Below are 16,460 nucleotides of genomic sequence, written 5' to 3'. Positions count from 1 at the left end.
GACACAACACAATGCCTTTCTTTTTATGTGGTGCTGAGGATCGAACCCAGGTCCCACCTGTGCAAAGCGAGCGCTCTCCCGCTGAGCCACAATCCCAGCCCCTTGGGTGACTTTTGATAAGTCATTGTGGGCTAAAGCTTTTATGATGAAACATCTCTAGTAATGTGTTCAACAGATTATGAACATTTGTCACCTGGAAAAAATGGGTACATTTTACATGGATAGATTTACCAAGCAGTAGATAATCTGTATCACCTAAAAAAAAAAAAAAAAATCCACAAGTCAGTCTTTCTTGTCCAGAATTTTCTGAAATTTAAAATACGGGAATATAATTCAATAATGTTTCTCTCTCTCTCTCTTTGTGGTGCAAGAGATTGAACCCAGGACACTCTACCCCAGAACTGTATATATTCCCAGCCATTTTTATTTTTTATTTTGAGATAGTTCTTCTTTGGCTAAGTTGCCCAGGCTGCCCCTGAACTTGCAATCTTCATACCATGTAGCTAGAATTAAAAGTGTGCACCACTGTGCTTGGTTTGATTTTTTTTTTTTTTTTTTTTGAATGAATTTGATTTTGTATGTCCATACCAAATCCTTAGACTATAGGGGTATATATGTGCGTGTGTATTACAAAAACATGAAAGTGTATTTTTTTTGTGGTGCTGATGGTAGAACTAAGGGCCTTGTGTATGTCAGACAAGCTCTCTATCACTGAGCCACATCCCCAGTCCAAATCTTAAAAAATACATTTATTTTGCCTAGAATAGTTTATCTTACTTTTTAATCTTAAAAGAAAAACAAACAAGAACTTTAGTTTTCCACAATTTTTTTTCTAGGAGCTTGCACCTCCAGTCCTATACATCCTTCCAAAGCTCCCAACTACCCTACAGAAGGAACTCATCGAATAGAATTTAGTGTTAACCACACCCAAGACCTGGAAAAAGTCATGTCTGTAGTGAAAGGAATTGGAGATGTTTCGGTCACTTCTTTTTCTGCTAGGTACAATGTATTTTTCTCTTTTTTCTGTGTATTTATTGGTAAGTGTATTTATTGGTAAGTGCTTTCTTTGTTTTAATTTACTTTTTATTCTGATTTGTTATATATGACAGCAGAATGCATTACAATTCATACTACACATATAGAGCACAATTTTTCACATCTTTGGTTGTATAAAAGTATATTCACACCATTTGTGTCTTTATATATGTACTTAGGGTAATGGTGTCCATCTCATTCCTCCATCTTTTTTACCCTTATGCCACCCCCCCTTCCGCTCCCACCCCTTTGCTCTATCAAGAGGTAAGTACTTTCTTACAAAGTCTGTAATTCTGTCTTAGCTTTCTATTGCTATGACAATATAACTAAGAGAAATCAAAGAAAGAAAGAGATTAATTTTGGTTCATGGTTTCAGAAGTTTCAGTCCATAATTTCTGGGCTCCATTGTTTCTGGGCCTATGGTGAGGCAGAACATCATGGTGGAGAGAGTAGTGGAACAGTGCTGCTCCCCTCATGGCAACAGCAAAGCAGAGAGAAAGAGGAAGGAGCCAGGGCCATGGCCAAAATATACCCTTCAAGGATACGACCCCAGTGATCCATTTCTTCCAAGTAGGCCCCGCCTCCTAATATTTTTACCACTTCCCAATAGCCCATTGAGTTATGAATCCATAAATGAATTAATCTATTGATAAAGTCAGAGCCCTCATGATCCAGTCATCTCCCAAAGGTCCCCACTGCTCCATTGTGGACTAATCCTTCAACACATGAGCCTCTGGAAGAGTCTTCAGGTCCAAACCATTATACTCTGATACTTAGGTTTGAAACAAATTATATTTTCCTGGCATTGGTTTACAAGCTGTGTATTTCTCATGTGCCTGTGGATTCCAGACAAGGTGAACTGTGGAATCTTTTCAAAATAATTAAAATGGTAATATTTATTGAATATTTTCCACTTGGGAGGGATCATACCATACATTTTACATGTAGTATTTCTAATCCTCCTGGTAATGTTTAGGGGTAATTCTTTTTACTTTAGAGAATGCAGACAGACCCTAATTATGTAGTAATAATATAAGGCTTGCTTTTCTCAGTTCTTGGCAAATTAGTGATCCTTAAACACTTGAACAGAAAAATACATTGAAGTTCCTCTTATAAGGTCAATTATTTAGTTATTTAGGGCAGAGAGGGGTGATTTTCTTTTAGTCTGATACCTGTGGAAGTACCAGAAAAGGTGGTAGGATCTGGGGGTTTAGCTCAGTGGTAGAGCACTTGGCTAGCATGGGCAAGGCCCTAGGTTCAGAATTACAACCCCTCCCAAAAAAGACAAAGAAAAAGCAAGGTATACAGAGTGAGGGTTGAACAGTTGTTTAAAAAATAATGATAAATATGACTCTTTATTAAAATTGAAATCATTATATGAGGTTACACCAAAAAATGATCTCTGTAATGAGTGATTATTATTATTATTATTATTATTTTGTATTTTATTTAGAGATGGAGTCTCACTAAGTTGCTTTAGGGCCTTGCTAAGTTGCTGAGGCTGGCTTTGAACTCACAATCCTCCTGCCTCAGCCTCCTGAGCCTTTGGGATTGTAGGCGTGTGCCAGTGTGCCTGGCTTAATGAGTGATTTTTTAAAAAGTATTGATTCCTTATTGTAAAGTCATCGAAAATATCTTGGAGTATTTCCAGAGAATTTTAAGAATCTCCAGAAAAATTATTCCTGGGACTTTGCAAAGATTTCAGCTGTGAATATCTTCTGCGATTTTTAAATACTGTATAAATACTTAAATTAAAAGAAAAGTTAATTCTACAAAGGAGGTATGAAAAATTGAAACAATACAATAGTCCCCTCTTCCTTCTACTCAATCCCAGTATCTTTAATTCAAGTTGTCTTTTCATTTGTTTATAGAGAAGTGGGTATCTTTTCAAACAGATGCAAGGACATGAAGAAATATATAGTTTTATTTTACATTGTTTTCTTAGTTAAATAGTATGCTCTTTTTGTCTTTCTTAACAGCATGTCTTAAAAGATCTTTTCATTTATGTCTATACCATTCTTTTTAATTAATCTTTTTTTAATTGCTGTATAATGTCGCTTATTATGATGTATTGCAGTTCCATTAAGCATTCTTTCTCTTACTGATGGACTTTTTAGTTCAGTTCAATTTTTCCATATTACAGTTCATATCTAGATTTTACTATTTAATTGGGGCCCGGCTATTGTTTGTCCTTTTGAAGCACCACAGTTGATTCCAATGTTGGCAGCTATGCTTCCGGGTTATGTTTTCTTTTCTTTCTTTTTTTGGTGGTGCTGAGGATTGAACTTCACACATGCTAGGCAAGCACTTCAACACTGAGCCACATCCTTAGCCCCCAGATTATATTTTAAGGTGTCCTTTAGTTTTAGAATTCTGTGATTATCAAAACATTTTGGTGCCATTTTTTGGGAGGAGGGAGGCTCTAGGGCATTACTGAGGGGGGAGGAAGGGAGAGTGAGAGAGAGAGAAAGAAAGGGGCCAGAGACAAAATATACCCTTTAAGGCTATGCCCTCAGTGACCCACTTCCTTCAACAAGCCCCACCTCCTAAATTTTGAGGACATTTTGTTAGATAAATTCACAGCACCTCATCTAGATCTAACTGAATCAGAAACTTGGAAATAGGGCCCAGTACTCTGTTTTAATTATTCCTCCAGGTGATTCTGATGCATGTTACAGTTTGAGAAACACAATTTTAGAACAAGGATTGGTTTGAGATGAAATGAGTTTTGTTGGTCATATCCTTAGTTTCATATAATTATGCTCTATCATAGCTAATTTGTCAACTGTGGAATTTTAAAAATATATTATTTTTTTCTATCCCAAACCAATGAGTGATTTTTTTTCTAGGATTGACAATGAAGAACAAACACGCATCAGTCTAAATTGTACTCAGAAGGCTTTGATGCAGGTTGTGGCTTTTCTCTCCCAGAACAGACAGCTTTATCAAAAGACTGAAATTCTGTCGCTGGAGAAGGTAATAAAAGCATTTTATGGGACTGGGGTTGTTGCTCAGTAGTAGAAAGCTTACCTAGCAGAATGAGGCACTGATTTCGATTCTATAAATAAAGGTCCATCAACATTTATACAAATATTTAAGAAAAAGTATTTTATATTTGATTTTACATTATGTGCATTTCTTCACAGCTTTATTGAGGCCAAATCAATTAAAGAACTGCACTTATTTAATGTGTACCATTTGATGAATTTCATTTTTCTGTATTTTTGTTGAACAAATTTATTTTTATACTGTTGGATCAACAGTCCAGAAACAATTACTAAAAGAAGTACAAAGGGAGGAGCTGGGGGTATAGCTCAGTGGTAGAGAGCTTGCCTAGCATGTGTGAGGCCCTGGGCCCTGGGTTTCATTTCTAGTACCACATATACAGACACACACACACACACACACACACACACAAAGAAGAACAAAAAGTGCAAAGTCGTGATGAGGATTTAATTTGAGAAAGGGAGATATTCCAAGAATAGGAAAACATTGGTATTTCCTCTGGGGCACAGACTTACTTAGAGGGGTATAGGTTTTGTGTTTTTGTATTACCTTCTTTAAACCATTTCATTTACTCTGTTAACTTGGCAGATATACATATAATATTGATTCCTTTATCTTTACTTTCTGACTCAGAATGCTTTCTTTTTTTTTTTTTTTTTTTTTGTACCTGGGATTGAACCCAGGGGTGCTTAACCACTGAGCATATCCCCAGCCCTTTTTTATATTTTATTTACAGACAGGGTCTCACTAAATTGTTTAGGACCTTGCTAAATTGCTAAGGCTGGCCTTAAATCTGCAGTCCTTCTGCCTCAGCCTTTGGAACTGCTGGGATTACCTGCGTGTGCCACCATGCCTGGCTTCTCACAAGTATTTCAGATCTAATATATATAGTTTTGTATGTGTATGTGTGTGTGGGTATATTGGATTGAATCCAGGGCCTTGTGGAAGTGCTGTTACATCTTCAGTCTTTTTTTCTATTTTTTTAAAATGTTTTTAATACAATAATAGGGTTCATTTTGACATAATCATAAATACATGTAACATTGTTTTTTCATTCTCAGTTTCCAGGACTTCTCCTTTCCCTTTCCTTCTTCCCATTGATCTCCTTTCTCTACTCTACTTGTCTTATTTGTTTATTGTTTTTATTTAATTGGTGTATTGTAGATATACATAAAAAGGGAGTTCATTGAGATATATTCATATATGCATATAAGTGGGTCAGTTTCATTCTGCAGCTGCTCCTCTTTCCCAGCCTTCTTCCCTTTCCCTTGATCACCTTTGTCCATTCCATTGTTTGCCTTTTTATTTTCATATCTCCCACCTCCTTTTTTTCTCTTATTTGTCTCTAACTTCCACAAACGAGAAAACATTCAGTCTCTTAATTTTCTGAGTATGATTTATTTCCCGAAGCATGATGTTCTCAAGTATCATTCATTTACTAGAAAATTATATAATTTCATTCTTCATGGCTGAGTAGAATTCCATTGTATAATATTACATATTTTCTTTATCCATTTATCTGTTTACAGGCACCTACATTGGTTCTAGAACTTACCCAACCCTTTTTAAATTATATTTTGAGACAAGGGTTCAGTAAGTTGCCGAGGCTGGCCTTGAACTTGTGGTCCTCCTGCGGCAGCCTCCCAAGTCACTGGGATTACAGGCATGCACCTGACATCAGGCTCCACTGTATGAAAATATTGACCTTATTTCTGTCTCACCCCTTTATATCCTTTTTTTTAAAAAATTATTTTCAAGTTTCCACAACTTCTCCCTTTGTCCTGTAAATCCAAGCTCTGCAGATTCTATCCCCATATTTATAAAATGTTTCTCCTCTTTATAAGCTCTATCAGCTGAGAGCTTCTACAGCTAAACTCTCATCTGCCTCCTTTGGGATATTAGTAGTCTCCTCACTGGGTACCTGCTGTGGCCTAAGAAGACTTCTTAGCACAACACAGGAAGACCTTACTGCTCCAGCCTCCTCTGCTTCCCCAGCATCTGCTGTGCACATCAGCTATACTTTCTGTTGTTGGATCTGCCCTCACAATGTGCTGCTGTCTTACACCTTTGGTGCCTTGTACATGTTCTTTCAGTTTAGAATGCCCTTCCCCATCTCATTCTACTCCTCTATTACCACACTTCACTTGACATCACCCCTTTTGAACTCCTTTCTAGTTTTTCTGTAGGACCCAATTCTGTGTTAGACCTTCTTAAATTAAAATTTCACCCCAAGACCCAGCTTAATTAAGTTGTCATTTCTTTGTGGTTCCCTAACAATAGCACCTACCTTGTACTTAACCCACTTTTATTATGATTATTTAATTAAATATATGCCCTCTTGGAAGGCTCTAAACTCCTAGTAGTCAGAATGTTTTTGCCTCCCCTGACTTTATCCTGGAGTGTGCTACAGTAAGTTCATAAAGTGCATATTTTTTAAAAATTTCAGTTAGTATTTACTATTCTGTAAGTTTATTTTTTAGGACTGATATTGGCTAGTCTTTGGGGGGTTTTTTTGAGGCAAGTTCTCTCTATGATGCTGAGGCTGGCCTCAAACTTGTGATCCTCCTGCCTCAACCTCTCAAGTTGCTGGGATTATAGGTGTGAGCCATCAAACCTGGCTTGATGGAAAGTGTTTCTAATTTGTGTTTCTCTTCAGCCTTTGCTTCTACAAACTGGAATGGGGCGATTATGCACACTGGATGAATCTGTCTCCCTGGCAACCATGATTGAACGTATCAAAAGACACCTAAAACTGTCTCATCTTCGCTTAGCTCTTGGTGTAGGGAGGACTTTAGGTAAATATGTCTCCTTCATTTATTCAATACACTATTGGTGACCATGGACAAAGGTTAAAACTCTTGGTTTTATTAATAAGTGATAAAGAACATGTTAGCAGCTTATGGGAAATGATTGGCTTACTTTGTTGATCAGTGTGGGCTAGGTTACTGTGGAATACAACTCACTGGCTTAAACAGTGAGATTTCTTAGTCCTACCATGTTCATCACAAGTCAGCAGGGGAAGTCTGTTCATTATAGGACCAGTTGCTGTTGCACAGAGAGAAAGAGAGAAGGGTGTTAAGTCATTATTTAAGAATAACAGGTTGGAAATGTTATGTGTTAGGTCTGCTCAGTCCAGTGTCCAGAATTAGTAACACTATCCAATAAAACCCAGAGAGGACATAAAGTGCAGTCCCATCATATGCCAGGATGAGAGCTGGACTCATGACTGCTACAATAACAATATAAATTTTGACACTTTGCAAGAAGGGTGATATTTTAAATTTAAATTTTAAAATTGATCTAGTGACGTTCAGTTACTGATTCTGTAGCTAATGCCTTCTCTTCTATCTTTTCCCAGTACTTTGGGAACAAATATAATGATGAGACATTTATGGGATAGCTGCAGTGAGGGGCAGCACTATAATGAGTGTCTGTTCTAAGTATGTGAGCTCCCACTGCAAAAACAGGTGCACAGTGGTTGTGGGTGTGGATCTTGATGTCAGACAACCTGGGTTCCAGTTTCTTCTATTTGCTTTGTGACTTTTTTTTTTTTTTAAAGAGAGAGAGAGAGAGAGCATTTTAATATTTATTTCTTAGTTTTCGGTGGACACAACATTTTTGTTTGTATTGGTACTTAGGATCGAACCCGGGCCGCACGCATGCCAGGCGAGCGCGCTACCGCTTGAGCCACATCCCCAGCCCCTGCTTTGTGACTTTTGACAAGTTATTTGACTCTTCTGTGCCCTGGTGGCCTCAGCTATAAAGACTGCATTAATGATGAAATAACTTATGTTTTAGTGTAATCCATGTGACATGGCACAGTGTGACTTGCACACTTTAGAGTAAATGGTAGTGGTGTTGACTGTGAGGAAGGTATTATTACTCCCATTTTGTAGGAGTAATAATAGAGGCTCAGAGAGATAAGTAACTTACCTAAAGGCACAGTTAAATCAAATGACTCCTGAGAATAAGTTCCAAAGAAAATGAATGATGGATGGAGTATGGTTTCTATCCAACCCCACAGCCCTACTTTGATACCATACGTTAACCTGGGGTGACTGCTCATAGGAACCTAAGAGGATTTTGGCTTGGAAATGTCTGTCATTTCACTTTTCAGAAGCTGATCTTTGAGGCTAAATACTGTATTAAACATATTTTCCAAATCCACTGATAGCAATCCTCTTTCCAGCTGACCCTTTTAGTTTCTCAGCTTCGAAAGAAACTGAAAGGAGAGCTAGTGCTGCCATCTTTTTCACTGTTGATCCAGGTGAAATTACTTGACCTGACAGCATTGCAACAAAGCCTAGAGCTGCACCATTAGTACTATTCAGAGTTTTGTAGGCTTGTGAAGTCACATCCAAAGCTATGATTTGGGTTCATTAAGGATTAGTTGCCTATATTAAAAATGTTTTTAAGCTGGGCATGGTGGTGAATGTCTGTAAACCCAGCAGCTGGGAGGCTGAGACAGGAGGATTGCAAGTTCAAAGCCATCCTCAGCAAAAGTGAGGCACTAAGCAACTCAGTGAGACCCTGTCTTTAAATAAAACCAAAATAGGCCTGGGCATGTGGCTTAGTGGCTGAGTGCCCCTGAGTTCATCCCTGGTAACCACCCTCCCCCCAAATGTTTTTAATTCAGCAGGCATGATTCATATACTGATGATGATAACAGGAATGTAATCTGCATTACATTGGGTAATTATAATATTATAAATTATAATATTAATGTATATTATACAAATATATAAATATTATATATTTATATAATACAAATATATAAATTATAATATTTAAATTATAATATTAAAGTGAAAGGGTTTTATGAAATATTGATCTCTCTTTCCAATTTTCTTTAAGAATCCGAAATCAAAGTCGTGGCCCTGTGTGCTGGATCTGGGAGCAGCGTTCTGCAGGGGGTAGAGGCTGACCTTTACCTCACAGGTAGGACAGCCTTAAGCTCTCTTTCTCAACCTTGCTTTATTTTTTTACAAATTCAGAAATAGCAGATTTTAGAACAGTACTGAATACAAATGTCTAATATTTTTTGAACTTGAACTACATAGGAACTATACAAGAATTGGGGGCACACTGTATTCTTGGTGTAGGATAGAAGTAATTTAATCATTTATTATTAGTTTATCAAAAATTGATAGAGCATTTTTGTAGTATACTTTCTTCCTCAACTTGATTTCTCTCCAATATCATGTCAGTTAATAGAACACTTTGTTACCTTGACAATGGCTCCTCCCTTTTTTAAAAAAGAATTTATTTTGGCTGGGTGTAGTGATGCACACCTGTAATCCCCGTAGCTCAGGAGGCTGAGGCAGGAGGATTGTGAGTTCACAGCTAGCCTCAGCAACTGTGAGGCACTAGCAACTCAGTGAGACCCTGTCTCTAAATAAAATACAAAATAGGGCTGGAGATGTGGCTCAGTGGTCAAGTTTCCCTGAGTTCAATCCCCAGTACCAAAAAAAAAAAAAAAAAATTTTGTTTTCCAGGGATAGATCTCCTTCTGGTGCCTAGGCTGGCCTTGAACTCTTAGGCTCAGTGGATCCTCTTGTCTCAACCAAGAAGCTGAGACTAAAGTGCAACTAGTGAAAATGGTTCCTCTTACTCAGCCCCATAGCTAGTCAGCAAGTCCTATCAGTTCAACTGCCAAAGTCTTTCTAGAACCTTTTTCCTTTTTTCTAGGCATCATCTGCTACCTGATATACTGTCTCAAGCCTTTAATCTTATCTTCCTATGCTCCACCCCCAATTTTTTTTTTTATGATTTATTTATTTATTTTGGTACCAGGGATTGAACCCAGAGGTGCTTAATAACTGAGCCACATCCCTGGTTCTTTTTATTTTTATTTATTTATTTTTTTTTTAAGAATTTTTTTTAGTTGGACACAGTAACTTTATTTATTTATTTTTATGTGTTGCTGAGGATCAAACCCAGAGCCTCACATGTGCTGGGCGAGCATTTTACCACTGAGCCACAACCCCAGCTCCAAGTTCTTTTTATTTTTTATTTTGAGACAGGGTATTGCTAAATTACTTAGGGACTCTCTAAATTGTTGAGGCTGGCTTTGGATTTGCAATCCTCCTGCCTCACCCTCCTGAGCCTCAGGGATTACAGGAGTGCATTACCATGCCCAGCTCAAAATTAACTTGAAAGGACAAATTTGATAGTGTTATTATCCAGGTTTTAAGGCCTTTGATGATTTCCTTTTTTTTGGACCAGGGATTGAACTCAGGGGCACTGAGCCACATCTCCAGCCCTATTTTGTATTTTATTTAAAGACAGGGTCTCACTGAGTTACTAAGTACCTCACCATTGCTGAGGCTGGCTTTGAACTCGAAATCCTCCTGCCTTAGTCTCTCAAGATGCTGGGATTACAGGCATGCGCCATCACAGCTGGCTTGATGATTTTATTCATCTGTCTTAGTGAAGACTAAGACATTGCATCCTTTGCCATATATCCTTTTCTTATGCTCTTTTCTCTGCCTAGAATACCTTTTCCTTGTCCTTTTCTTTGTACTTGTGATGATAAACCCAGAGATCTCCTCTGTAAAGCTTTTGCTGACATTGTTTTGCTCCTGCCCCTCTTGGAGTCCTAATCCTTTGTTCTTGACCTCTAATGTACATTTCAGTTGGACAGTACATGATTATTTGTCTGACTTCTAGGCTTTCTACTCTGTCCTTGAGATACAACCTAAAAGATACTGGTTACTTTTTTTTTTTTTTGTGGTGCTGGGGATTGAACCCAGGGCCTTGTGCATGCAAGGCAAGCACTCTACCAACTGAACTATATCCCTAGCCCCGGGTTAATTTTTATTGAAAGAATTTTTTGACCTAGTTACTACTAAGGAATATGACCAAACTTAGCCTATCATTCCCTTCAAAGGATTTGGAGGTGTTTGGAGGCCACGCTTTGTACACTTGTTGCTACCAACTGTATTTTCACCTCTGCTCCTCCTTGAATTTAGCATAAAGTAAGTCAAAGAATTGTTTTCCTACTTCTGGAGCTGGATTGTATGGTCTTCACCCTCTGACCATTCCTGTGGCTTCTTCTATGCCTGTCCTGCCCCACATCCAGGCCGTATTACCTAGTGCACTATTTCACAAAGGGTGCTGCACTCCAAGTGTCATGACATCCAGATGTAGAGAGGTGCAGTGTCTGAGCAAGTCTGATGTGATTGCTCTGAGACAATAAATTGAAAATGTATTTGACCATTACCCTATTTACTATTCTTCTAAAAATATAAGATTTTTAGAACCTTCATTTTCACACATATTCATGCCAGATTGAAATAAACTTTCAATATATAGGCGATTTAACTGATTATCTTATAGTATGACATGTGCCTATTTAAAAAATTAATTTTGGGCTGGGGCTGTAGCTCAGTGGAAGAGCGCTTGCCTAGCATGCACATAAAAAAAACAAAAAGCCAGTAAATTAAAGGCACTATGCCCATCTACAACTACAAAAATAATAATAATAATAATAATTTTAACTTTTTACTTGAAGGCATTTCAGACCCATAGAAAAGGTACAAAATAGTGTAATAAACTCCTGTATGCCCTCCACCTAGATTACTAATGGTTACACATTTTGTCATATTTTTACATTCGGTTTTTTTGGGGGGGTGGGTACTAGGGATTGATCTCAGGGGCACTCAACCACTGACCCACATCCCCAGCCCTATTTTGTATTTTATTTAGAGACAGCATCTCACTGAGTTACTTAGAGTCTTGCTTTTGCTAAGCCTGGCTTTGAACTCATGATCCTCCTGCCTCAGCTGGGATTAGAGACATGTGCCACCACACGTGGCACAGTTTTACATTCTTTATGTATACATTATGTACATATTACATTCATGTGTGTGAATATGTATATACAGGGTAAGTATCCAAACTGCTTGAAATAAGAAGTGTTTTGGAATTTTGGAATATTTTGGATTTTGGAATTTTGCATATACTTAATGAGTTGATATCTTAGGGATGGAACACAGAATTTTTTTTTTTTTTTTTTTGGTGGTACTGGGGTTTGAACCCATGGCCTTGTGCATTCGAGGTAAGCACTCTACCAATTGAGCTATTTCCCCAGCCCTGGAACACAGAATTTATTCATGTTTCATATGCATTTTATCAACATGGTCTGAAGGTAATTTTATACATTATTCTTAGTATATCTCCATATTGATTACAACCATTATTTGAGGTCAGGTGTGGAATCATCTACTTGTGGCATCATGTTGGCAGCATTGAAAAAAGTTACACATTTTCAAATTAGTGATGCTCACCCTGTATATGTATGTATAATGTGTTAGTATGATAAAATATATATCCACATATATATTTATGTATTTCCTTCCAAACCATTTTATAGTAAATCAAAGATGTGATACCACTTTACCCTTCAATAAATAATCTAAGAACAAAGATATTTTTTTATATAACTATGAAAAATTATTGAGTTTGTCAATTTAATATTGTTAAAACATATATTATATGCAGTCATATTAAAATTTTCTGGTTGATCAAAATTTATAGAATTTCTTTTTTTAGTGGGGGGGTGGGGACTGGGATTGGGGAGGACAGGGATTGAACTACCACTGAGCTACATCGTCAGCCCTTTTTATTTATTTTGAGACAGGGTCTCACTAAGTTCTTGAGGTTGACTTTAAACTTGTGATCCTTCTTCCTCAGCCTCTTGAGCCCCTGGGATTACACCGCCATCATGCACGATAGCTTTTTTTTTTTTGCTGATCCATGTTCTTCAGTCTGGAATAGTTCCTCAGCTTTGTCCTTATAGCATTGTGTTAGGTCTTTATGGGTAAAATACTGTAAAGATCAGCAAATGGAAGCTGTCATGTTACAAACCAAATTATTTCTCGTTTGTCTCTTTTACTCTCCTTTTGCTTATTCTTTCCCACTGTGCCAGGCTTTTCTTTCCTTTGGCCTCTATTCTTAATACAGGGTCCCCCTGATTTTCCCACTTTTGTGCTTTCTCTAGCCTGTGAGTTCATGATATTCTGGGCAGCCAGGCTGTCTTCCCCTAAAACATGGCTTCCAACCCTGTCACTTTAGTGTCTTTTTCTACTTTTACTTTATTTTCACTTTTATAGAGTAAGATTTTTAAAAAGGTTCTTGAAAACAAACTACATCTAATAGTGAAATGATACATATTGGTAGAGAATTGAAAATCATTGTAAATAAAACCACTCATTTTCCCCCTAAAAAAAACTTTCTTCTTAATTTATGGCTATATAAATATAGTTTAAAATTATGTTTTTATAAGCATCCCAAATTGTGTACACTATATTTTTGCTATCAAATTTAAAGTCATCATTTGCTCACAAATATCCTGATGAGATAGCACATGCGTATAAATCATAGGTACTTGGAAGCCTGAGGCAGAAGGATAACAGCAAGTTAAAGGCAAGCCCTCAGCAACTTATCAAGGCTGGGTCTCAGAATGAAAGGGACTCAGGATGTAGCTTAGTGGTAGGGTACCCCTGTGTTCAATCCTCCCAGAAGATCACAAAGTGGTATTTTAATAGTTCATTAAAACATTAGATGTGATAATTTTATAAAAGATCTTCTACCAATAACATCAGAACTTCTAGGAATTTTGCATTAGTCAAGGAAAAATACATGTTGAGTATCCCCAATTTAAAAATCCAAAGTGCCCCCAAATATAAAACTTTTTGAGCACCACTGACATGATGCCAAAATGGAAACTTCCACACTTAGCTTCATGTAACAGGTCACAGTCAAAACACAGTTGTATTAAAATATTATATAAAACTACTTTCATGCCATGTGTATAAGGTATGTGAAATATTTCTTATTTAGTCTTGGGTTCCATCCTTAAGATATCTTACATATTTATGTAAATATTTCCATATTAAAAATCCCAAATCTAAAACACTTCAACATTTCTGGTCCCCTGGTTTTGTTTTTTTGTTGTTGTTGTTGTTTTGGTACTGGGCATTGGACTCAGAAGCACTTAACCACTGAAGCACATCCCTAGCCCTTTTTGGTATTTTATTTAGAGACTGGGTCTCATTGAATTGCTTAGCACCTTGCTAAGTTGCTTAGACTGTCTTGAACCGGCAATCCTCCTGCCTTACCCACCCAAGCTGCTGGAATTACAGGTGTGTGCTATTGTACCACACCCAGCCCAGCATTTTGTATAAAGGATACTATGCTTGTTTGTTTGTTTTTTTTAAATAAATCTAGAAATATCTTTAAACTTGTTTCATCCTTATGATTAGACTGGGGTTGATTGTGAAAATATTGGTGCTCATAACTCATAAGAGGAACTTGGGGGAAGTATACCTGTGATTTTCCCTTTAGGTGTTTATTGCTTTTCTAAGAAGGGGACTTCCTGAAAGTGTTGTTTTACTTAGCAGTGGTCATTTATTTTATTGTGAAAACACTTTCAGTGTGTGTTCTTACAGATATGGTTTTGGTTGGATATACTAGATTAGAGATTTACTGCTATGATTTAATGTGCTTTATGTCCTCCCAAAGGTTCGTGTGTTAGGATCTTGGTCCTGAGAGTGGTATTATTGGGAGGTGAAGGAACCTTTGGGAAGTGGGGCCTAGCGGGTCTTTGGGTCATTGGAGGTGTGGTCTTATAAGGTAGTTCTTGTGTGATCCCTTGAGTTCTCTTGTGAGGATTGTTGCAAAATGAGGAAGCCTGGTGCCCGAGATGTCTTCCCTGCTCTAAGTTTGAGGTGTGAACACTTTTTTGATCCCACATAAGCTCCTACCATTACCATCCACACCAGGAGATGATGCATCCAAGGGATGGCCCTCACTATAGAGCCTGCACTAAGCCATTTGGCCTGAATCTCCAAAATTTTGAAATAAATAAACCTCTTCCTAAATAGGCTGTGTCAGTTATTTTATTATATTGATATAAAGCTGACTGACTTGCTTGGGGTCTTCCCAGAGGAAGTAAGAGAATTTTCAGTGGGATGGCCTCTTTTCACACTGAGGGTCATGTAAGAAAACTGTAGTTTTCTATATTTATATGTAGTTACATGTATTACATTTACTTCATACAGAATTTCATGTCTAATATTTAAGTGTTTGTTTTTTCCTTTTTGTTAGGTGAAATGTCTCATCATGATGTTTTGCATGCTACTTCCCAAGGAATAAATGTCATCCTTTGTGAACACAGCAACACTGAACGAGGCTTTCTTTCTGACCTTCAAGATATGCTGCGTGTGCACTTGGAGAATAAGGTTGATATTATCCTCTCAGAGACAGACAGGGACCCACTTTGTGTTGTATAACACATACAGGAACATAAGGATGACACAATCTAAAAATCATTTGGATCGAAACTCAGATGTATAACTTAAGTTAGTGGTATTGGGATACTTCCAAAGGAGAATCTTAGAATGTATTATCATCTTTGATTTGTTAATCTGGTTCACCAAATGTTTTATAGCTCATAAGGTAAAAACTGAAATGTAACTACCATATTAAAGAACTCTATAAAAAAATTACTAAATTATGTTTACTTAACATTCTTGGGAATTAGCTCAAGTAATCATTGTATTAAACTGTAGATAGGATATGCCAATCTAGAAATTTCTGCCTTTTCAGAGCTTTAAAAATACAAAGATTTTTGTAAATATTACCATCCCACACCAATGGGTTGCTCTCCCCACCCCCCTCCGTGATAGTCCACATTCTTCCTTGAGTGCATATTTCTCACTTTACTCCAAAGGCATCACATTGCCCCTACTCTCCCTTAAATATGTATCTGCTTTCTTAAATAAACCACTGTTTATGCCTTTGAAAAAATATATTTACATAAGCTTTAAAAACTTGGGTTTGAATATTTATTTATAGGAAGCAGTCTATTTATGTGTAACTATTCCTAGATCCACCTAGATTCAAATCTCCCAAATGCGTGTCAGGATTTTTTGCCTTTTTTGTTGTTAAAGTGAACATTTTTCAATTTATTGCTTCTCCAGGTGACTTATGTGTAATTTTATTAGTATACAAAATGATGCTTGTCTCTCAAAATAATATTGATGATACCGTATTAATTTTATGCCAGGTGCTCTGCTGAGTCCTTTGTAAATATTAACTTTCAATCCTTATAAATAAGCATATAGGTATTATACTCATTTTAAAGTTGAGGAAACTGACACAGGTTAAGTAATTTTCCCAAGGCTGCTTAGCTAGGAAATGGTGGAGTTAATGCAGGCAGTCTGGCACCAAACCCTCTGGCTTAATCACTTCTTAAACACATTTACAATGAAATTGATAGAAGCAGCCTGGAAGAAACCCATTTTTGCTGTGATTTTTCTTTGGATAGTATGTTGAAAAGTATTTACAATTTTTCTTCTGAGCAAGTTGCTTTGATAATGATAAAAGCAGATCTTTTATTAAAGTATTGTCCAACA

At 37.1% G+C, this 16,460-nt stretch overlaps 1 protein-coding gene across 4 annotated transcripts in view; it reads left to right on the top strand.

The window, feature by feature from the left end:
* Window positions 1–16,460, top strand: part of Nif3l1 (NGG1 interacting factor 3 like 1) — a 20,776-nt gene extending 4,316 nt beyond the window's left edge. For 3 of the 4 annotated variants that reach the window (XM_027941977.2, XM_071618933.1, XM_071618935.1), the window contains 5 exons: window positions 837–999; window positions 3,885–4,011; window positions 6,698–6,836; window positions 8,896–8,979; window positions 15,151–16,460. In XM_027941977.2, the coding sequence (XP_027797778.1) occupies window positions 837–999; window positions 3,885–4,011; window positions 6,698–6,836; window positions 8,896–8,979; window positions 15,151–15,335 (698 nt within the window). In that variant the 3' untranslated portion in view covers window positions 15,336–16,460. The remainder of the gene's footprint in view (window positions 1–836; window positions 1,000–3,884; window positions 4,012–6,697; window positions 6,837–8,895; window positions 8,980–15,150) is intronic. The other variant, XM_027941978.2, reaches the window with a different exon arrangement.

This window comes from Marmota flaviventris, chromosome 11 (assembly GCF_047511675.1).
Source record: "Marmota flaviventris isolate mMarFla1 chromosome 11, mMarFla1.hap1, whole genome shotgun sequence".
Taxonomy (NCBI): Eukaryota; Metazoa; Chordata; class Mammalia; order Rodentia; family Sciuridae; genus Marmota; species Marmota flaviventris.
The sequence above is the reverse complement of the archived record's forward strand: the minus strand, read 5'-3'. Positions and strand labels throughout refer to the sequence as shown.